Raw genomic sequence first — 23,099 nt, forward strand, 5'->3', positions numbered from 1 at the left:
CATCTATTTTCTTTTTGTTTTTATTCTGTGAAGCAGCAACTGACAAACCTTTTGATTTCCAGCTCTGCTCATCTTTTCTTTTTTTTTTTTTTTTCTTTGTAGAACTTCTCAATCACTAGATAAAGTCGAAACCTAAACATAAAACAACCATAAAGTAAAAAACTACAACAAATTGTCACCTTCCTAAAATAATGGCTCCCAAGTAATTTTTTGGCACAAAAAAAAAAAATCCCTACCTCTTTTTTGGCAAAAGATTTGGTATTAAAAAAGTGACCTAAACTATTATTTTAGGAAGGTGATGATGTGGAATTAAAGGTATATAAAAGAAGATTTAAGTTGCCAAGTAAGGAAATTAATAAATTAGTAAAAGTTTTATTAGAAGGTTAAAAGTCCATCACACTAAACTAGGATATTTCAAAATATACACCACAGGAAGGATGAAAAAAGGGAAACTAAATTGCCGAAAGTATTGGTTAATTTCCCTTCACACACTCTTCACATATCCAGTTCTTGCTGCTATAAAAGCTTCAATTCTGGAAAGGTCGCCTCAAGGTAAGGAGTGTTTTATGTGTATTTTTTACTATTCTTCCAGAAGGGCTTTTGAGAGGTCGGACACTGATGTTGGATGAGAAAGCCTGGTACCAAGTCTTTGTTCTAATTCATCACACAAGGTTTTCTATCATTTGCACCAGTTTGGTGTTCTCCAAAGTCAAAGAATTGAGGATGAGATTAGTGAATGCAAATATTATTTATGCTGCAGGAGCAACCATATGACCACATTAAGGGCAAAATGAGCAAAAAGGCTTATGAGATGCAACTAAAAAACAAAGCTGCAAAAAGATAAGATTTTTCTTTTCTTATTTTTCTAAGACCAGTTACAATTTCTTAAAATTCTAATACTAGCAAAGTTGTTCTTTCTCAACTGCTTTTTATTCATTATGTCCAGTTCCTGTTTTCAGCTTATTGTATTTTACTCTATGTGCTTTGTGCCTGAATAATTCACAGAGAATAATGTAAAGGCTGGGTAAGCAAAAACCCGGACAAAGTTTTAAAAATTATTAGCTCTTTCGTTTACTTTCTTTTTTCAATCAATCACTCAAGTTTATTTGTATAGCACATTTCAGCAACACGAAGTGCTTTATTTACATCGAGCAAACATTTAAAAAACCCATCATAAACACATCATACAGGCAACAGTTGTGAAAACCAAAAACAGACATTACATTTTCGCTGGCCAGGAACTTGTGAAACACGTCCTAAATTATTCATTTTATTTAATTCTATTAAAAAGCGAGAAAAGAAGCTTTAAACCTCCCCGTTTCTTCGCTAATAAATTATGGCTCCGAGTGAACAAAGTTAACCGTATCTTATTTTTACGAAAGTCCACAAACGCAGCACCAGCTTCTACCTCCATCCCCTAGAGGGCGCTAGTAGTATTACATCGACGAACATACTTGTTTAGGGTCGCTTGTCAACTTTAGGCTGTTAAAAGACCAACACGTTAAATTTAATTATCAAAACGGACTTTATGTAGCTGTTGTTAACTATAAATCACACAAATATTATCTCATTTAAGTTATTTTAATATGTGTCCGGCTGTAGCAGCATGCTAACCGTCTGTTGGCTGCTAGTTAGCTAGCTAGCTGCTAGCGACTATTGATACAGATGTTAGCCCCAGTTTGTGAGCTGAATAGAGGAATAGCTTCTAAAAGAGTGTGATAGTTTGACTCGAGAAACAAGTCTAAATGGATCTCAAGTTTTACTCTGAGCTGGCGGATGACTGTCCTGCAAATGTTGACACGGAGTTTATGGACACCCAGCCATACGGCGGATACTCTGAGGAGAACAAGGTAACGTTACATCCGAGGATGCCTGCTTATAAACCGTCTCCGCTGTACTGTAGTTAGTTCAATTTTATTTATTTATCTGTTGCAGTTTTCTGAAGGCAGCGACAGCTATCTAACCATTAGTGGAGCTGGGCATCATTTCCTATCAGCAGAGGTTAGCGAGTCACTTCGTTGATGAACCATCTAATTTCTAGTGGTGTTTTTAACCCATCTCTATCTCTGTGTGTGTGTGTGTGTGTGTGTTTTTCCAGATGCAGCAGACATTTCACACTCCTAGTCTCGGGGATGAGGTGTTCGAGATCCCACCGATATCCCTGGATCCAGACCAGGCTCTCAGCATCAGCGAGGCAGTGTCCCACTTTGACCTGACCGACGGCTCAGACGACACCAGCGGCTCTTCCAGCTCCAGGAGCCTGGTGAGCAACCTGGTGGTGGAAGCCAATGATCCGTCGTTCGCCTCCACCTTTGGGTCTCAAGGTCTGGAGAGGCTGAACCTCGGGACAATGGGTCAAGCTGGAGGGGGAGCCCTTCTCAGCTCCTCTGCCCTGGTGAGTTCTGGGATCAGTCAATCAATCAGTCAAATCTGAATGCTGTTTGAAACCTGGATTTTTCTTTCTCTCTCTATTTTCTCTTCAGGAGATGGGGAACTCCAGCGGCTCACATTTCAGCCGCTCTCCTCCCATGACCATCGACGTTCAGCTGAGCGAATTAGGTCACGGTCTCCTGGAAGGCAGCCAGCTGACCGGCATGAACCCGTCAGAACTGACGCTGGAGCTCGGGGGAAGTAACCCGGGCCATCATCCGGATGCGCCAGAGGAGCAGCTGCTAATATCCTCGTCTCCAGTCGGTTCCCTGCAGGATGAGGACATGGATGACTTCAAGGTAACGAGGATTATATGCGGTGGATTGTAAACATTGTCACGTTCCAATCATACTTCAAATTGTCTTCTTTTTGATTTATTGGTTTTTTTATTCAGTTAATCAAATAATTTGCTGTTCCTACTTCAAAGCACTGAGACAATTTCAACAACTTGACTGAAAAGGTACAAGTAGAAGCAGAAGGCTTATATTTAGGCCTGTCCTTCTCATCAAATTAAACTAGAACGCCCCTCCGTAAATCATTCCAACTTATAAAACCCTCAAACATATCACTTCTTGTATGTAAAATCACTTAACAAACATAAAATGACAGAAAACAATCCAAAACAGACGCATGTTAAGGTTTTTATGCCTGTAGCCGTCAGATATTTCCTTATCAATGTTTTGAAAACTCATATTGAACTACACTCTCATAAGTCTGTGCTTTCATAATTCCAAAATTTAATTCCAACAACATAAAAAAAACTTTTTCTTTTCTTTTTTTTTTTTTTAGCACAATGTTTTGTAAATTTACATTAGAGATCCATTAATATAATCTGCAAACAATTGAGAATCCTTTTTTTTTTTGATTGACCAACCCCAAAATAAAAAACTTTCCTTTCTTTTCATCCTCAAGTCCTGCTTTGTTTGGATCTATCACATCAATTCCTAATAATTTATATTACTGTTTTTATTTGTAACTGTCTGCTTCACTGATTTTTACATTTTTTTGACCCACCTTCTCTCTTCTTACAGAGAAGCGTGCTGGTGGACTCCCCCGTGTCCATCTCCTCCTCCCCGGTCCTGTCCCACATGTCCCCCTATCCCGCGTCCCCGTCCTCTGCCTCCCCGGCGGCAGCGGCCAGGCGGGTCGGAGGGAAACCCGCCGCTCTGGCCTCGGCAGCCGAAGCGGCGGCGGGAGGAAAGAAAGGAAGGAAGAAGAAGGATCCCAACGAGCCGCAGAAGCCCGTCTCGGCGTACGCTCTGTTTTTCAGAGACACCCAGTCGGCCATTAAGGGCCAGAACCCCAACGCCTCCTTTGGGGAGGTGTCAAAGATCGTGGCGTCCATGTGGGACAGCCTGGCGGACGATCAGAAACAGGTGCTCCGTTTGCCTTCTGTTGATATCTGGAGGATTAACGTCTAGAAACAGGAACAGGGCAATGTGGCTTAGAAATAAAGTCAGATTTCTTTTGTACCAGATCCGATTTTAGTCTTTTGTTTTTTTTTCTTTTGCCTATTTTCTTTTCTTAAAAATGAAATGACAGAAAATGTTTTCAAAAATTTACTTTTATGTCAGTTATGGCTCCCGAGTTGAATGATGGAGAATTATAACGAGGCTACGAGAACATAGTCATATTAGCAAAAGAAAAATCATTTTAAAATTGCAATATGGTTGTTTTTATTGAGAGTAAAGCTTATTTCTCAGCATCTGATGAGACCAGTCAGGTTCTGTAGTTCTTTCTTTGAAATAGACACAGTTGTTCACACGATTATTTCAAATCATCAGCTTCTGATGCTGATGTGTTAAAACTAAATATTATCTGTAAAACATATTTTATCTTTTATGTTGGAGTTCTTATAAGATTCAGACCTTATTCTGGTAATATTACAACTTCATTCTCATAATTATATATATATAAATATATACTTATATATATAATATGTAACCTGGCCTTAATATTCCACTGCATTGTGGACCTGAACTCAAAGTCCAGTTAAACAGAAGCTGTAAAACAAGATGGCCGCCCTGGCTGCGCCGACATCTCTCTGACCTTTTGAATCCCAGGAGAAAAGAGAAGAAAAAAAAACAAACAGATTTTCCAAGAGTTAAATTTTCCAAAAGCAAAAATTCAATTAATCGATTAGGTCGATTTCTCGCTCAGCTCTAATCCAGAACGACGGTTTGTTGTTTCCTGCAGGTTTACAAAAAGAAAACGGAAGCAGCCAAGAAGGAGTACCTGAAGGCGCTGGCAACGTACAAAGCCAGCCAGCTGTCTCAGGTAACGCCATGCTGTCCTGCGAAGGAACAACAAATCAGTGTCTCGCTCTCCCACTGATATCCCTATAACCTGGATTCCCTCCCTGCAGCCGGCCTCTGTGGAGATGGAGACCTCCCCCCCTGTGGTGGATCTGACCCTGGTAGCCCCTCCTCCTGCGGGCCAGCAGGCCCTTCTCCTGCCCTCAGCCAGCAGCAGGATCAGCATGGAGGCCAACATCATCCTGGACGTTCCTCCGCAGGCGGGCGCAAACCCAGCCGGCGCTCCGAGCGCCGTCCTGCCTCCGACCCAGACCGTCACCAAGATCATCATCCCCAAGCATTTGCTGCAGGCCGGGGGCCAGGTGGTGACGCTGTTATCTGGAGGGGTCGGCGCCGTGCAGCCCACCCTCCTGGTGTCCAGCGCCGCCCGCCAGCCGCCGCCTCTGCAGCAGATGCAGAATGCGCCGCCCCCGCCGCGGCTCCAGCAGATGGCGCCGGCCCCTCCGCCGCTGCAGGCCAAACCCAGAGAGGGAGCGACGATGACGCTGGGCCAGCCGGTCACCATGGCGGCGACGCCTCCACCTCCGCTCCAGATCAAAATAGTCCCTGCGTCGGTTCAGGACAGGTTGGCCACCAGCGTAGTCGCACCCACCGCTACTGCTGCTGCTGCTGCTGCTGCTGCTGCTGCTGCTGCTGCGGCTACCACTGTGCAGCCGGCGCAAGACGGGAGTTCTGCTGCAGCTACAAGCGACGACGACATCACCGAGATTCTGGATTCAGACGAGGTAAACCTCTGACTCCGACCAGCTTCCATGCAGCCTCCGTATTTCTAACATCGGGTTGCCCTGTCCACCATGTTGACCAAAAGGTTTGCTTGATGTTTGCGAGTTAGGGGGCTTCTGAAGGCTGCGCTGGTTTGTAAGTAGGGATTAGAATAAAAAGCAGTGCAATACAAATGCATGCCACACTTTTCAGATCTATATCTATAAAAAAAAAAGTAGAGATGCAAGTTATCGATTAATGAGTGAAGTCGGTTAATTATGTGCATCCCTAATCCAAGCTGTCAAATGCAACAATAATGTGAAACTCTACCGCACATGTATCGGTAAACGCACGATCTCCTGCTGCAGCGCAGCGTTCACATGTGCAAACGCTGTGCTCCTGTTTCCAGGACGTGATGGAGGTGAGCGCGTCCTCCGGCGCCACCTCGGTGAAGAGCATGTGTGTGAGAGCGGGCTGCACAAACCCGGCCATCGACAGCGAGGACTGGGACCAGGAGTACTGCAGCAACGAGTGCGTGGCCACTCACTGCAGGTGTGTAGACGTCATCTCGTTTGTTTTTTACTTTTTGTTTTGAGCCATCAGAATAAAAAAGAAAATGTAAAAATTCCAACACGTTGTTTCGTAGGGATGTCTTCAAGGCGTGGTGCTCCATCCAGAACCAGAACCAGAACCTGGGGACGGTGAAGTGAAGAGCGCCCTCTACTGATCGACACAGACACAACAACCGACATATATCAGTTACTATTTTGCTAGTAACACTAGTCAGCTGAAAAATCTGTTTTTGTGTTTTGGAAAACTGGAACAAAGATAAGTGGTGATTGTTGTCGCTGCTTTGGATGTAAATTGCATCCAAAGCTGCTAGATTGTAGTTTAGCAGCGAGTTTTCTGGGGGAAGAAATGACAAGTGTCAGTAAATCCGATCCAGAAGTGGAGACGGCCAACGCTGTTACCGGAGGATCTAATGGCAGCTAGTACAGTTTGAAAAGTCAGTAACATTTTACTTTTTCTTTTTTTTAAGACAGAAAATAAATAAAAATCATTCCCAGTAGTGAACAAAATAATAAGCTCCAGACCAGCTTAGCATTAAATGCCTTCATTTGTTTGTATGTTTGGTATTTGATGATGGCTTCCCATGTGGGCTAATGCCTTTTTTTTGTACGATCTTTTAATCAGGCTGTTTAGTTGTTTCTAAATTCTCATGTTTATTTTTTTTTAAATAAACAACAAAAAAAAAAAACCTGTAGCAGAGGACCATTTGATTCTTTATTTGTTTTAAATTACATTTTTTCAGGATGAAAGGTTCCCTCTAAATCTCCGGAAGCGAATTACGGAGCCTGTCGGTTCTCGTCAAAACTATTACGCTGTTTAAAACTTTAGATAGATATAAACCAGACAGTTTGAAACAGCATAATGGATACATAACATAGAATGAATATTTCTCTTATGCATTTCTGGAGTTATGCACGTTTTAAATTTGAGTTCTGGGCAGATGATTTCTTCCTGCCGTGGGCGGATGGCCTTTCACCGCACAAAACAAATCAGGCTGCAGGTTCACCGCCGGAGATAGTTTTCATAAACAACTTCCTTAAAAATCAACCTGAAACGGTTTACTGTAAGAAAAAAAAAAAAAGATGGATGAGAAAAATAAATACAAAAGCCAGTACAAACTTTATCCCAATTGTAAGCCAATGGAGCAGACGTCTCCAGACGTAACTACGGTCTCTCCTTCCTCCACCCTTTTCCATTAATATTTTAAATTTGAATCAACCTTCTTAGTTTTGAAGGTTTTCCCTGCACATGTAAACTTCTTGAACCCATTAGGACCATGTGAAAGCAGTGAGTTGGTAGTAAGCATAGTTTCACATCCAAGATGGAGACAAGTTTTATACTTCAACTTCCTCAGCAGTGTAGCACTTCTAATTGTGTGGGTTTATGGTCGAGAGGGCTTGTTTGGACAGTTTTGCAATTTACTGCCTCTCAGAAGGTCAGAGGTCATTCCTGGATGAACTGAAACAGATAAATTCCTTTGGGAGGGAAAAAAGTGTTTAGTTCTCAAACCCCCATCCTGGTTTTCCTTCCTGTGACTTGATCCCAACGCTTCAGGCTGGAATCAGGAATAATTTATCTGATATCCCACAAGAATTGTTTGGTTATCTGATAACACTATCAGATGACGAGAATTTCTTTTTGTGAAACGGAACCCAGGATTTTCAAAGTTGTTTAGATAAAATTACAAGATTTTACTTTCAGACTAATCTAATTAATTTTCTTATGAATTCTTTAAATCATTATAATTTGAAAAACTTTTTGTGTCAAGTGTTCTGTGTTTTGTTTATGACTGTTACGGCTATTAAAAATTACAATAAAGTCAAAATAATACAAAAAGTAACAATATGAGAATAAAGTCATATTACGAGAATAAATTGGTAATGTTACTTTGTTCTGGTAATGCTACAACTTCATTCTCGTATTATTTCAACTTTACTAACGTTAAATTATGACTTTATTCTCGTAATTTTATTTGATTTTTTCTTAGTATGGCCCTAATACTCCATCATCACTATTGTATACATAAAGTCAATCAAACAGTGATTTAAAGAATTCCTTAGAAAGTGAATTAGATTATTCTCAAAGTAAAACCTTGTAACTTTATTAAAACAACTTTGAAATGCTTAAAAAAAAAAAAAACCTTGGTCCATTATAAAAAATAAATTCTTGTTTTAATTTTATTTTCTTAGCTCCGTCGTAAAACTTAACATTCATATTGTGAAAAATCAAAACCCAGAAATATCTACTTATACAATCAAAAACCTCTTTATTTTAATATTTGTTCCTGAGCTGTAATGAAGCGCAAGGCCACCAGGCTCCATGTAGTTTGTGTCTTATTGCTTTCATGAAACCTTCACAATGGAGGCTCTGCTGGGCGGGTCGACGTGATGGAGGCCCAAACCCAAACACACAGGCTGCGTCAGCTCCGCCTTGAACTCGTACAGCAGCGTCTCGGTGGAGCCCACGGCGCTAAAGCCGATTCTGCCTTCCTCAAAGTTCACCTCCACCGCTATTCTGCTGCTGCGCAACGGTCCGGACAGAGCCGTTCTGTGTCTGTCGTGGAAGGCGAACAGCTCGCCCTGCCCGCTGTGGGACAGGCTCCACGATTCCGAGTTGTGTCCGAATGCGCTGCTGCCGTCTCTGCTCCTTCGCGGGACGCTCCGGTAGGAGACGGCGATGTCCCAGCAGCCCTCGGCCTCCACCTCCCAGACGTGGGCGCCGGAGGAGAAGCACGGGGCGGAGAGCACCTGCGGGGCTTGGTCGAAGCGGCCGTCGCTGTTGGGATAATGCAGCGCCGCTCTGACTCTCTCCACTGTCCGGAGGTCAGCAGAAAGTCCAAGGAGACGACTGGCGGTGTCCAGGTCCAACATGACAGTCCCTGACAGAGCAGGTTTCGACAGAGGGTCACACTCACACATTCCCACATCTGTGCATACATTTAGAGTATTTTTTCTCAAACTTTTTCAGGCTGAGGACCACTTGACTCATTAACAAACTCTCACCGACCACTTAACCCGACACGGCTGAATGAAAATATGAGTCTTTTAACTCATTGTCTTTGTTTTTTTTTTTTCCTTTGTAATTTAGAAGCATAATAAAAGAATAACAGAATTTTGACAAAAACAAAAACATTTTTTTTAACCCTGACATAATTTTGTTTTAGGTGATGCATTTAGCCAGCAGGGGGCGCAGCGATGCTCACCACCTCCTCACTGTTACATCCCACTCAGCTCAGCCGCAGACCTACAGCAGATCTACATGCTATGCATCACTAATAGTGTTTTAACAACAAAAGTTTTGCAACTCACCCTGAGAAACTGAAAAATATTCCTATGGACATAAATTCCTCCGATCCTATAAATTGTCCTGCTGTTCTCGTTTCTGATTCAGCTTTTCTTTTAAGCAATTCATTTGTTATTATTTTTAAACACAATCCTTTGGTAGGCTAACTGCAGCATCGTACTTTGAGCTCGCCTCGGCAACTAAACGGTTGTTTACACGCGGTACCTTGTTGACCAGTAGGGGGCGCCGTGAGTACCACCTGATTTAAAGGGACACATCCATACCTTCGTCTTTGTCTTCTGAAAGCCTCTTCAGAGGATGATCAGCCATGTGTCCTATGCAGGAAGAAGATGGGACTGAGTCAAAATGAACATGAGCTCCACTTTAAAACTGTTCCGTTTTCGGGGTTGAATGATGAAAAAACACACCTTTAATAAAGAATTGGAAGCAAATATTTACTGAGAGCAGGCTCCAAACTATTTACATTGACAACGGACGCAACTTTGAACTTTCTGAGATGTATGTAGACAAATTATGGGCGTGCCTTTGTAATGGATCAGATCGTTTACACAAGCACAAACGTCTGTTAAAAACAGAAAATGCCGACCAGAAATCAGTTTTCTGCCATAGCTCTGGCGCCCCTTCTAGCGTAGCACCCGTACGCATCACAAACAGTGCATACCCACTTTTTGCGCCCGTTGCTGTTACATTTTTGAGATGTGGTGCAACACTAGCAGAGTTTCCCTAAATCACTTGATTTCCTGCCTTTCAAACTCTCAAACTTTTTTTGTACTTTTCAAGGTTAGCTCAAACTTTCTGAAACGTCAGAAAGTTTGTGTCCTCCCTCACTCCGAGTCGACAACTCTCAGGTTGAACATAACAGCCGACGTGTTTTAAAAATGTTTGGATCAGAAAGTTGAAACTTCTAAACAACTAGTTGTTTTTCTATCTCTTAGTCTAACATTCCCTATTTACTAAGCATAACCTGGACACGGAGACTGACGTCTTTTAGTAGACGCGAGCTAGACACAGTCTTTTCATCATCGAATCCAATATTGCTGGCTCTGATGTGTGTGTGTGACGGCGGAGTTTCACCTGCGATGCTGGAATAAATGTGATGCACACGGCTCTGCTGCCTCTCCAGCGCGTCCGACAGCGTCTGGTTCTCCACAGAGTAGCTGTAGGCTGGTGAGAAACAAAACATGGACGTCAACGGTTTTATCTGGTAACGCAGAACGATCGCGCCCGGTTCAGGGCCCGGCATCGTCTCCCTCACCGTAGTAGAGAACTATGAACCACAGAGAGAGCAGGACCACCGTGACGCCGTTGAGACGATCAAGAGGGTTTCCTTTCCGTTTCTGGATTTAAGAAGAAAAAATAAATAAATTGAAATCTGACTGGCAAAGACATTTGTGAATCATAACATTGTTTAAAATATAAAATGTAAGGCAAACTTTATTTCAGTTACACAGATCAATAAAGGATCCAAACAAATTGTGTTAAGGTCAATTTTATGCTCAAATTAAATGCTTAACCAAAATATACAAAGAAAGTTACAAAAAAAGAGTTCTAAGAAATTTTCCAGCTGCGTTTTCTGGCATTTAGTAAATAGAAATAATTTTGGTGATTCTATCTGACCTAAAGCAAGAAAGGTTTAGTCTACTAGTGAAACAAAAATGTGTCTCTTTGTACCAAGTGTGTGAAAATTTACTGTAAACAGTGTTTTCCAAATTTAGGCTTTGAATCAAACGTTACATTGCACTTTATTACAAAACTGTGCAGTTTGAATATCAAGCACTTTCAAGGACTTTATGCAGAAATCAAGCACTTTGCAAGTCTTGAAAACACCTAATTGAAACTCAAGCCTTTCGAAGGATTTCAAGCACTTGTACGAACCATGCTAACATAAATTAGTCACGTTTCAGTCATAAATTTCGATTAAGTTTCCTGTGATTTTGAGTGACACCAATTTCCGCTTCAACTCCAGTTTTCTGGTGTTCTATGGAGTGTCTCCGTTGACGTCGCAACACTTAAAGACTGAAAATTGCGTCTATTCTTCTGTGCAAATTAGCCCGGGTACAGTCGGATTGGGTGGAGAACATCTTTGAACAGCCATTTTCAACATCTCCCAAAAGGTTTCGGGCCATTCTAACACGTGGATAGGCTTTGACCTAAATCACTGCGTTGTAGCTCCAGTTGTAGACCTTCACTCTAAGTCTAACCAAACCCAGTGAGCTTTAGAAAACATCACTTACCTCATATTGGCTGCTTACAGCATCTATAGACTCTTTCATTTGCTGCTGGAGAGTCATAAAGTGCTGGTCCATGTAGTCCTGTTGAATACAGATACCCCGATCAGCTTTCACCTGATGACGCTGCTGCTGTAGGAGCGACGCTGAACTCACAGTTAGCTGTCGCCGCAGGACGGCGGAGGCGTCCGAGGCCGAGCCGAGCCGCTTGCTCTCCAGGGCGCACATGTTACAGACGTAGCGCCTGGACGAGCTGCAGTAGTACCGCAGCACCTGGTCCCGGTGCTCCGGGCACTTCCTCTCCAGCAGGTCGCTGAGCGGATCGACCAGTGGGTGTCCGGTGAACGCCCGCAGCTCCAGGTGGTCCTTGGCGTGCTCTCTGCACAGCGACACCTCGCACTTCAGGCAGGACTTGAAGGCAGCGGTTTTCGTCTCGGGACAGCAGTCGCAGTAGACGCATTCAGCCAGCGTCTCCTGCGAGGAAGCGATCGATCAGCCAGAGGTCAGAACAGATACACACAGGGCTGCAACTGACGATTATTTTAGAAATCGATTTTTCTGCCGATTATTCTGGTGATTAATCGGATGAGAAACTGGAACACTGAACCTTTTTCGTTTCAACTTTTAACTCTATTTTATACAAGATTAGAATACTTAAAAAATGTTAACAAAAACACAATTTAATTGTTTATTTTAAAGTAAGAAAACATACATTGCATTGCTTAAAATGCAATAAAGTAGCATTGATCGTTTGTAGTAATGCCTCTGCATACTTCTTACATCCGCAGATGTTAGAAGTATGTTTACTTCTAACATCTGCAAGTCGAGCTTTCTGCTTGACTTGATGTTTAGTCAAGCAGACATCAACACACTGTAGGACTGATCTGTTCATTAATTTTTGATTAACATATTAATGATTGGATAGCAAAGGGTACTTAATACCTTTCTTTTACAGAATTTGAACCAATTGAAGCTAAAGCTATGCCACTTGAGGACTTCAGTATAGAACAGATCTGTGGACAAATAATGTTTTTTTCTATCTTAAATGTATTTTTTGTACAGTTTTGGCTTAATTACTGCTTTTATAGAATAGACTGGAGGAAATTGCTTACTTGCTGACAAGCTACTCCATCCAAGGTATAAATAATGCATAAATAAACAAAATAATAATATACAGTATGTTGCTCTTTCAACGACTGCATTTTTTTAAGGCTTGAAACTCTAGTTAATGATTAATCTATTGCTAAATTAGTTGACGGTTATTCCAATAATTGATTCATTACGATTAATGTGATTAATCGTCCTCCTAGATCAATTTTCCGTAAATCAGCTCTGCTTGGTAAACAGCACTGAAACATCTACTTTATTATTTTTATGTTTGTTGTTGTCTTGTTCTGTAAACGCAACACGAAAGTACTGTGTTGCATAAAAATCAAATGAAAGTTAGAGTTAGAGGCATAGGTATGTCGTATGCATGTCCGACTTCAAAGAAAGCTGTAAATTTATATCAGCCTGGTCCGTGCAACTGAATTATTTAACACATACCCTCCTCTTCTTGATCAACCTGAAGTCCTCTGCGATGCTGGCCAAGGCATAGCTCTTCTGCAACTCGACGACCTGTCCAAAGTCCGCCCTGCAGTCCGGGCAGCGGAAAGGTGAGTCCGTGGAGTGGTCCAGCAGGTTGGTCAGACAGTCCAGACACATGCTGTGTCCACAGGGCAGCTGGCGGGGATCCTTGAAGGTGTCCTGACACACCGGACACCTTAGCAGTTCCCCCCACCGGGTTTGGTCTGCATCTTCCATCCTTGACCCCCCTGCTGCTGAGCATGAGTAGAGTTAACTGCAGGGATATTACCGCCCTGCTTCGCTGTTGATTTATTTACCACTATATTCTGGTTGTTTAGAAAAAGTTATGAACTCAGGCACAGAAACGCGGGTTCAAAGCGGCGTTAAAGGGTGGCTACATCGGTGCTTTTGGTTGAAGTTTAGAGTGAAAGTGAAACTCACAGCTCTACTTCCTGGTGGGGCGGGGCCTACTAGATCACGTGACGGTCCCAGTTCAGGCCACGTGAAATGAAGAATAGCAGTTTTTCCTCTCGCGTCGTTACGCGGATTTGTGAATATTTATTGTCTGGACACAAAAAAGTAGTCCAGTGATATTAACATAATTTTTTAAATTCTTTTTCTTAAAATTAGCAATTTACGTTGAGAATTTACGTCAATGAGAAATCCCACAAGCACGTTGTCTACAGGTCATGAACTACGCAGATAAAAGCGTGGCTTAGGACCATACGTCATCGCGTCCGCCATATTGAGAGTGGCAGATTTTATAGAAGTAGTTTTCTTAAGAAATTAAATACTGAAGTTTACATTCAACAAAAATATTCATCATTTTTACATAGAATTTGCTAATTTTAGGATTAATTTTATCGAGAGTGAACGATATTAAGTAATCAAAATAAGGCAGACCAACCAATCTGATAAAATATGTTTAAATGCACAACTAATTCTAGTTCTAGCACAATTATTTTACAGTATAATTTTTACTAGTTATGAACAAATTAATCAAAAGACAGATGTGCAGCAATTTTAACTAAGGTTATGTAATAATTTCCATCATATATTATAATTAATACACACTTTAATAATTAAGACTTACTTTTTACTCCTACATGTAAAGAATGAGGAAATATTGGAACTGAACTAATATACCAAGTGTAATACCACGTTAAAATTTTTTTACATTTTTTAACGTGGTACTACGTTAAAAAGTAAAATACGTAATTTTACGTATTAAGTGGTATACGTAAAATATTACGCATACCACGTAATATTTTACACAAGCTTTGAAAAGCTTGTCCATTTTCAAAGTGCAAGCTTTAATCTATTAGGATTTCACAATAAAAACTTTTTACACAAATAAAATACTGAAAAGTGTTGTCAGTGTTAAACTCACCTTAGATCCAAGTTTGCGGCTGCCATTTCCATTTCACCTTTATTTACCAAGAATCGCTCAATGAGATTAAAAAAATAAATTAAAAAAATCTGAAGCTCTGGACAATGCAGCAGCACAGAGCTGGGTTTAAACACACCTTCAAGCATCAACAGGTTTTATGTGCATCTACAAAAACGTGCTTATTCTAAGTTCTTTTAAAAGTAAATTAACTTTCTAACCTATACCTTTTTGATATAAACTTGCAGTGAATTATTTTTTATTTTAACGCAACACTGTCATCTTAAACGGTTTTTGTGAATGTGGTTCTGTTCATGTCTGGAGAGTTTTAAATTGCTTAAAAGATCACAAATTACACAGCAGTTAACACAATGTCATGCTTTGATGCATTTAAAGTTGAATAAATCTTTCACAAAATTCTTAGGTTTGACAAAAACAATTTATTTACCAACAGCAGTTAAAAAAGATGAAAAACGGACATTTGTCAATATAAAGTGTACATCTTGAGAACCATAAAAACTTTTGAAAAAGTCTTTGCAAAGCACACATAAGGTTAGATTCATCATTCGTTTAGATTTAAATGCATTTAAAAATAAAAACCCATCAAAAGGTGAGCTTGACAGCTCGTCAAGGCCATTCAGACACAAAGTTATAATCTCATGACAACACAACTGAGAATGTTCTCAAGATTGCAATTTTTTTCTGACCCGACTAAATCCAACAACATAAATGAGATGTTTTGAAGAACATCTTGAGAGATGAATGGTGGGTCAGCTGAAAAAAATTCCTGAACATTCACTGGAGTAGTTCATACTGCAACCAAATGCCATATTTTAACTTCTTAAACCTGCAGGTTTGACTGAATCCTTGAGCAACTTTAAAAGACAACCAACGTCTGAATGACCGTAATGAAACAGTGGTGATGGTTCAGTCCCTCACCTCTGGAACTGGTTTTAGAAACTAACCAGCCCGACAAAATGAGTTTTTTTGGGGGGGGGGGGGGGGCGTCTATATATATTCAGTAATCTTTAAGCAAAAAACCCCATAAATGTAAGGTAAAAAAAAACCCCAGTAAAAAGTAAAAAACAACAAAAAAAAAACATACACAAGTATACACATAAAGTTTAGCATCTCAGAAACTGTTTGGTCCCGTTACCCAGAAACCCTTGCTGTTGTTCTCCAGGCGCAGAGTTCCTCGTGCAACAACAGACATAACACTGATTTCCACTTCCTGCCTCAGTATTTCCTGCAAACATCTAAAGTGGGCAATATGGCATTTTAAAAAAAATCTTTTCATTCACCAACTTTGTTCACAGAGTAACTTCACTTTCATATCCACATGTTACTGTTTCCTCCCTTTCCCATCAATAAACTATGGACTTAAGACTTTATCATTATAGGTTTTTCTTTGTGATTGGCTATTTTTATGATTTATTGAGATACATGTTCATACAAACAGTCACACACAATAGAACTACGCTATTTTCTTAAAGCTTTGTATTTGACATTATTTCTGTTCACTTTGGTTCTGATCTGTTTCCGCCACTCGACTCATAAAATTTGAAAGACTACGACTGTTTAATAAAAAACAAACAAGCAAAAAAAAAGATCACAGTAACCACCATGGTCCATATAAACAGTCATGTGGCAGATGGCTTCATTTCATACTCGGAAAAGTCGAGGACACACACAAAAAACAAAAAGAAAAACAAACTATACAGGAGCGAAGTGATCAGCAGCTGGAATAAAACTAGCGCTTAGGGAGTTAAAGCTAACAATAATTAATAAAGTAAGGAAAGCAATGACATAGCCTTTCATAGGATGGTCATTAGCCTGGTTTGTTATAGAGAACAAAAAACACACATATGGCGAGAAAAAAAAACAAACTCGAAATGGATCGGTTCAGTTTGTACAAAGCAAAAGCAAAAACAGGAACTAAAACAACCCGTCTAAAACTGCAAGTGAGTCTGCAGAGTGCATAGCAACCTGCTGCACCTATCCGATTGTGAGGAACTATAAGCTTAAAAAAAAACAAACCCTAATAATCTGAAACGCCGTCAAAGAAGGTCATAAATCATGTGACCAAAGACAGTGACCGTTTTCAGTTGGACGTAAAATTTGGACCAACAAACAAATGCAACGATTTTTTCTTTGAAGGAAATCAAATGAAAGTAGGCCTTAAAGTGTTGTGACACAAAACTGAAAGCAAATGTTATAAGTTTAAGGAAAGGAATGGCCATTTGGCAAAAACGAGAATGTCAGCGAATTGTTAAGAAATCTACATTCAGAAAACACAAAGGTAAGTCATCAGATTCATAACAAGTCAGAGCCTCTTCCATACTCGTATTGCCACAAACAGAACCTCTTTAGCTGCCTGGTATGATTAAGAAAGCACCAATAAAAGTGGCATTGTGAAACCAAAGAAGGCCTGGAGGGGAACTTAGTGGGGCCAGAGAGAAATGAGTGAAATTAGTGTCAGATATCTTATATTTTAAAGGGTAAAAACACACCACAGCTTCTTCACAAAGTCCTGTGAGTTGTTCTGTGTTGGCAAACCCTGTCCAATGTGCTAATGGGCAACAAAGGATGCGTCTCAAAGGTCTCGTGACGGTAGCCCCGGTGCATTTTCTCTTAAAACCGTCGGGAGGCTGACCAATGCCGTCGCAACATCAACCCACAAACTGCCAAGAGAGCTAACCATTACCCGAGTCAACTGCTTCGACTCAATCACGACCGCACTGTTGAGCTCAGAGTCCTCTCAGAAAACGCACTCGCAAAATGTCCTAGCATAAAGTGTTCTGCGAAAGGGTCAAAGGTTATATAAAGCTTTTTGGAATTAGTTAGTTTCAAAAAGCCAAACTATGTTCGTGTCACATCCGATTCAATCGCATTTGCTGGGCGTTAAGAGTTGATCTGATTTACTCTTCCTTGCCCCAGAGCTGAAACAAACCGGACAAATCCAAGAGGAGAAACAAGTAAAAAGTAGAAAACCACATTCAGCTGGGTTCAGACAAAAATGACCCCTTGACACCAGTACTGGTGTCGCTACAGTAGAAACAAAATATCAGGAGCTGATATGGATTAGATACAGCTTAAAGCAGAGGTCTCACACTCGTGGGTTCAAGAGCCGTGTCGTGCAACTTTTAGGTGTCTCTTTGCATTCAGCACACCTGGTTCCAAAGTTAGCTCATTAGCAGAGCTCTGGAGAGCTGGACTGAATGTTAGGGACGCAGTTTCACCATTGAAGTCAAGTGTGTAAGACAAGAGACACATCTAACAGTTGCAGGACTCCAGCCCTCGAGGAATGCAGTTTGAGACCTTTGACGTAAAGTGTCCTTTCTTCTGCGTTAAGGGACGACAGTCTCCATGAGCAGTCCAGTGTTAGCAGTCTGAGGTAGACAATGGCGCGTGACCACCGCCGCCGCCTTCACAGCGACAAGCCGGCGATCTTTCTGAATGAGGGCATGAAGAAATCGCACTGGCTCAGTTTGTGTTTCTCCATATTCCTCATGATCCGGAACATCTTCCCGCAGGTGATGCAGCTGAAAGGCTTCTCTCCGCTGTGAAACCGCAGGTGCGCCTTCAGATTGTCCCGCAGCCGGAAGCTTTTGCCGCACTGCGGGCAGGAGTGTGGCCTCTCGCCCGTGTGGAACCTCAGGTGGCGGCGGAGGCTCTTCCTCAGCGCGAACGTCTTGGAGCACTTGGAGCATCCGTACGGCTTCTCCCCGGTGTGGAAACGCTCGTGCCGCCGGAGGATCTTCCGGCGCTTGAAGGCCTTCCCGCAATTGCCGCAGACGTATCCGTCGCGGGAGTGTGTGACGATGTTCTGGAGGCGCCAGACGTCGTTGTCGCACCTCGTGAAGCAGCAGAGGCGATGGCCAGTGTGGGGACCTTGGTGCCGACGCAGGTCTTTGGGGATAGTCCTGCCGGATTTGTTGTTCGCGTTGAGAGTTTTCGCGGCGTCGTCACCCTCGGTCTTTATCTCTGGTATTGTGAGCATGTTGACCAGCTGTACCTCGCAGGGAAGAAGCAACTTTTGATCTGGAGAGGTGAGCTTCAACTTCATCTGCAGATGGTTCTTGGAGTCTTTCGGCGAGTGGATCCGCTCCCACACGCCGACCTGCGCTGGGGTCACGGCCCCGTCGGACGGCGACGGGCTGTAGGCGGTCCCCTTGGCCGTGCTGACACAGGCTTGCTGGGGCTCAGCTTGAACGGGCTCCTCTGAACTCTCAGCTTTAGGAGCCGAAGAGTCTGGCGTAAGGATTAAGGGGCAAACAAACTTCACCGTCTCCCCAGAAGCCGTGTGTCTCGTATCTGGTTGAATCAGAAGAGGCTTCTGCTTAGCGGGTGATATCTGGGTAGATCCACACTGCGATGTTCCAGAACCTTCATCTGCAGAGACTGAAATACAGCACAGTTTCTTTCATTGTTATGCTTAGTGCCAATATACACAAGTACGCTTGCAAAAGGACCCTTTGACCTTTTTCATATTTTGTCCCTTTATGACCACAAACTTTAATGTATTTCATGAACCACAAAAAAACAATGTGTGATTGTGAAAATAAAGGGAATATATAGCTTGGTTTCAAAATGTTTCACTAAAATTAAATGAAAAAAATAAATAATAGTGAAACCATGTGTTATGTTTCTCTCTCTACCCTAAAAGGCTTTTAAAAAAATCAAGCGCAATCAACTGCAAGCAGATGGGACATTTTCACAAATTTACATTTTTTTTCTTGTTTTTTTTTTTTAATGAAGACGAGATCTCGAAAAAGATTTAGGTATAATCTTTGACTGGGACATTTTAGTACATGAATACGATTTGTAACAAAAGTAATAAAAATAAAATAAATTAAACCAGGCTGAATTTATGCTGAGATTATTGCTGCTTGCTACTTATTTAATTCCTGAAGACAACCGGTTGTTATGGATATATGATTTTTGTGTCCTTGCTAACATAACCATATCTACTGATAACACATAAGACCGGCTTGGGTTACACAGTCGTCCATAAACGCATACAACACCTTCTAGTGAGGGTGCAGAATGAGGAATATAAAAAAAACAGTACCTCTGTTAAAAAATGAGTTTGTGTTTTACACTGGGTGTTAAAAATCTTTCAATATATAACCGACAACCTCCTTTTGTCTTAAGGTTGAATGAATAAATACAACTCGGCTCTGGTCTCACCTGGAAGAGGTGAGATAATATTGTGATATTTGGAGGTGCTTCCAAATATCCCAATATAGATATTGTGATATTTATAAGCTGAATGCTTCTTTTAAGCACACAAAAAGAAGCTGGATGCAAATGACTGCCACACTTTTCAGATTACCAGCCATGTTTCCCGTCACAGATATGGACCGCATTGTGCTAGCTTCTCAGACAAAGCGGTGAGAGGATTTTGTGAAAATGTTTAAGAGCTGTAACTTCAAACAATTTATAAGAAGCAATCGGACTGAAAGGCAAATTCCAAATGTGAAGTTTCTGGTGTAGTCGACAAGTAAAGTTCAGTACAGCATTAGACTTGAAAGTATTTCTACCATTAGAGAAATAAAGTAAAGCTACAGTACAATTACCAAACATGATTTATATGAACATATTGCGTCCCATTTCTTACCAGTAGCTTACTGTAACTGTAGGTGAAACCAACAGTGTGAGGAGTGTTTTTTTTTTTTGTTTTTTACTCCATCAAGATCCTTTTATTCTTGTTTTCCAAGAATAACAGGATAATAATAGCAATGTTCATCAGTTCATGCGAGTGCTTACCAGGTAAAATATCCTTAAGTTGAGCATCATCATCAATGAGAGAGTCAAGCTCGAGGCCGCTCAGCTCCAACGCATCCACAGAATCTGCTTTAACCTGATCAAATAAGAACAGAAAACAATAGAACTTGTTTACCAGACCTAGTGAGATTTCCTGTTTAAAGGCAACACATTAAAGTAGAATGAAATAATTTATTTCAATGTCATTTGTGATGCTCATTTTCTGATCGGCTGCCATGTCAAACTCTTTAAGCTGCTTTGCTCCATAAACTAGCGTCTAAAGCAAGAAATGTTACTGGCTTTAACAGAAAAAAACCAAAGGAACTGCAGGAATAAAATAAAATTTGATGTGACTAATATGAAATATTACATATTTTCTTATAATCAAAAAAGGAGATTGTGATAAAAGAAGTAATACCTGGTAATAAACCCACCACAAATTGTCTGATAAAATTTTCCACCACAGGACTCATGGCCATCTAATATCAGGCATATGAGGAAGCATTTATGTTACATTTTGTAATAATTATTGAATGGTGGGTAAAAAAAACATTGTAAGAATTGATGTTTCTTAACATATTTTGCAGCACTGTCTGTAAATGTGCAAAAGGGCTCCACCGCTGGAGGTCAATGCTCTTTGGGGAGCCACGACATGGAAAAGTTTGGGAACCCCTGTACTAGTTCACTTGCAAACAAGTGCAAGTACTGGTTACCTAGCAACAACTTCTTGAGAACAATGCCACATTGCCTCATAACTTCATAAAAATAAAACAGCAGCAGCAGCATGGAGTGAAAACTGTGGATAAAACAGGAGCGGTTATGTCACTACCAGTTTGGAAGTATTTCAGATATTTAAAACAAACAAAAAAAACGTAATAATTATCGATATCGACCGATATGAATGCTCACATCGTGATACGTTTCTCAGCGATATCGTCCAGCTCCACTTATACAGGTTGTAAGCCCCCACCGACCTGATCCTCCTGAGGTGCCCAATGAGGGTCAGTGTCTTCAGCCAGAAGGACTTCGGACGGAACCAGACCGCCCTCCACTTCCACATTATTGGTCTCCCACAAGCAACTCGCACCAAGCAGAAGGGAAGAGTCTGGAGAGTAGAAGAGGGGGAGGGGTCATGACACCGAAGGAAATGTATTCTTTAGCGACAGAGATTACTCGGAGAACTAATCCGGTTCTGCAGGAATGACGGATGCAGGCAAGATATGCGAAAATGCACCGATTGCTTTAAGCATTTAAGCACAAAAAAAAAGTATTCTTCGGGTTTCCTCATGCACCGAAGCGCAGCATTAACCCTATCCCATCATTGTGCATGGAAGTCAAAACACGCAAACCCACCGAGCTCCACCGTTGTCTTGATATCCTCCTCCACTTGCACGCCGACGCTTCGCTTGCTGCCCCCGTTCCACACGGCGCAGAGCGACTCCACGCTTACGTTTCGCTGCTCTTCCTCTGCGCGGCCCGCGGCCACAGGCTCCGCTCGGAATCTGCTCTCAAACAGTTTGATCAACTCCACCGACGCCGCCTTGACCAGAGCCCTCAGCACCGTCTCCACCTGCGCCTGGATGTTCACGACGTCCGCAGACATTTTGGCCCCAATGGCTTCACAGAAGTCAAGAGTTTATCCCCGAAAAACCCGTCCTAGGCGAAAGTCGCCATTTAGCATTTATTTACCAACCGCAGCCTGACCACATGGCCTTCTCCAAAGGGAAGAGGCGTGTTTTGGATTGAGCGCATGCGCATCACAACCAGAGAGCAGCTGACAGGGACGGAGCAAAGATATCAAGAGCCCACGGCTGAAAGTCTGCTGTGGAGTTAAATTTGTTTCATAAATCAATCAAAAAAATAAATAAATTAATAAAAAATAATTTTAAAAAATCAGGTCAAACAAAAAATATAGAGTTGTGATCAAAATTTTTGGATTTTCAACAAAAAAAAAAGTTTCAAACAAAAAATGTATCTCAATCAAATTGTAAGAATTATTTTTTTTTTAAACAAAAAAAATTGCTTAAAAAGCTTTTTTTAAATTATTAAAATCCTTAATTTTTTTTTTAAACTTTTATTTTTGCATATCAGAATTTTTTGGTTGACAGCCTAAGTTTTTGGTTGAGTCTAAGTTTTTTTTTTTTGATGCTCTCTTTTTTTTGGTTGAACTCAACGTTTTTTGGTTGCGAATCTCACATGAACATCCTGGACGGGGCCTAAAGATGTAAGACGATGTAAGCGATGTAAGACGTGTTCCTATTGGTTAGCGCTGACTAAAGCGGATGACTCCGACTCCCTGCGATCTCAGAACTCTGTCCAGAACTGCAGGGCTTCGGTGGCCGGACACAGAATGTGAATGGTAAGTAATCTTCACAAAATTACTCCGTTTAGCAGCTACTAAAGTGTCCACCCAGTTTTCAAAGAAGAAATCTTACACAACTTGTGACGACAAGTTTTTTATATTTTGTCTGCCGCGATCCCCGGTAGCATATCGTGCTAGCTAATGTTAGCACTAGGTAAAGTGCATAAACTAGGCTTGTGTGATATTCGCCTGTCTTTATGTTGAATTTGTTAACCAGCACACCTCTGTCGAGTGGCATTAAGGGTGGAAAATACCAAATGTATCTGGAGGAAATATGTGTTTAAAACTGTTGTGTAATATTTCGTGTGTGTATTAACTAGCATGGAAGCTAAATTGGGAAAACACAGCGGATTGCTGCACCTATGTTATTAGGTCCACATTAATGTGCACCACACGTCAAGTGACTGTACAGATTATTTATTTACCAAACACATAATCAGTGCTGTGGATGAGGGGAGGCAATGTAACTC

The 23,099-nt window shown here is 41.4% G+C and overlaps 3 protein-coding genes across 3 annotated transcripts; 1 reads left to right on the top strand and 2 right to left on the bottom strand.

Moving 5' to 3' along the window:
* The first annotated feature begins 1,444 nt into the window (after positions 1–1,444).
* tox4a (TOX high mobility group box family member 4 a) lies at positions 1,445–6,543 on the top strand. The gene is made up of 9 exons (XM_032566125.1): positions 1,445–1,850; positions 1,936–2,001; positions 2,099–2,395; positions 2,484–2,729; positions 3,462–3,806; positions 4,627–4,707; positions 4,796–5,470; positions 5,857–5,999; positions 6,094–6,543. Exons 1-9 carry the CDS (start codon positions 1,746–1,748, stop codon positions 6,155–6,157), a joined length of 2,022 nt encoding a protein of 673 aa, XP_032422016.1. The 5' UTR covers positions 1,445–1,745; the 3' UTR covers positions 6,158–6,543.
* A 175-nt stretch (positions 6,544–6,718) lies between these two features.
* Positions 6,719–13,571, bottom strand: LOC116722042 (E3 ubiquitin-protein ligase RNF135-like). Its single transcript, XM_032566126.1, has 7 exons — positions 13,094–13,571; positions 11,705–12,022; positions 11,555–11,632; positions 10,576–10,657; positions 10,395–10,484; positions 9,584–9,634; positions 6,719–8,895 (listed from the first exon to the last, which is right to left on the bottom strand). The coding sequence occupies exons 1-7, from the start codon at positions 13,349–13,351 to the stop codon at positions 8,360–8,362; spliced, it is 1,413 nt and encodes a 470-aa protein (XP_032422017.1). The 5' UTR covers positions 13,352–13,571; the 3' UTR covers positions 6,719–8,359.
* A 1,350-nt stretch (positions 13,572–14,921) lies between these two features.
* LOC116722296 (zinc finger protein 674) lies at positions 14,922–22,079 on the bottom strand. Its single transcript, XM_032566523.1, has 4 exons — positions 21,621–22,079; positions 21,242–21,372; positions 20,271–20,364; positions 14,922–18,902 (listed from the first exon to the last, which is right to left on the bottom strand). Exons 1-4 carry the CDS (start codon positions 21,868–21,870, stop codon positions 17,929–17,931), a joined length of 1,449 nt encoding a protein of 482 aa, XP_032422414.1. The 5' UTR covers positions 21,871–22,079; the 3' UTR covers positions 14,922–17,928.
* Between the last annotated feature and the right edge of the window lie 1,020 nt (positions 22,080–23,099).

Source organism: Xiphophorus hellerii, chromosome 6 (genome assembly GCF_003331165.1).
Source record: "Xiphophorus hellerii strain 12219 chromosome 6, Xiphophorus_hellerii-4.1, whole genome shotgun sequence".
Taxonomy (NCBI): Eukaryota; Metazoa; Chordata; class Actinopteri; order Cyprinodontiformes; family Poeciliidae; genus Xiphophorus; species Xiphophorus hellerii.

Bases quoted from the DNA above. Each gene is read 5' to 3' on its own strand.
- tox4a (XM_032566125.1), top strand. From the start codon at position 1,746: ATGGATCTCAAGTTTTACTCTGAGCTGGCGGATGACTGTCCTGCAAAT. The intron at 3,807-4,626 runs GTGCTCCGTTTG...TGTTTCCTGCAG, and splicing joins TGGCGGACGATCAGAAACAG to GTTTACAAAAAGAAAACGGA. The intron at 5,471-5,856 runs GTAAACCTCTGA...TCCTGTTTCCAG, and splicing joins AGATTCTGGATTCAGACGAG to GACGTGATGGAGGTGAGCGC.
- LOC116722042 (XM_032566126.1), bottom strand. From the start codon at position 13,351: ATGGAAGATGCAGACCAAACCCGGTGGGGGGAACTGCTAAGGTGTCCG. The intron at 12,023-13,093 runs GTATGTGTTAAA...GCTTCCTCGCAG, and splicing joins GGTTGATCAAGAAGAGGAGG to GAGACGCTGGCTGAATGCGT. The intron at 10,485-10,575 runs GTGAGGGAGACG...GTTTCTCACCAG, and splicing joins GTTCATAGTTCTCTACTACG to CCTACAGCTACTCTGTGGAG.
- LOC116722296 (XM_032566523.1), bottom strand. From the start codon at position 21,870: ATGTCTGCGGACGTCGTGAACATCCAGGCGCAGGTGGAGACGGTGCTG. The intron at 21,373-21,620 runs GTGGGTTTGCGT...TCTACTCTCCAG, and splicing joins CAAGACAACGGTGGAGCTCG to ACTCTTCCCTTCTGCTTGGT. The intron at 18,903-20,270 runs GTAAGCACTCGC...GCTGTATTTCAG, and splicing joins ACTTAAGGATATTTTACCTG to TCTCTGCAGATGAAGGTTCT.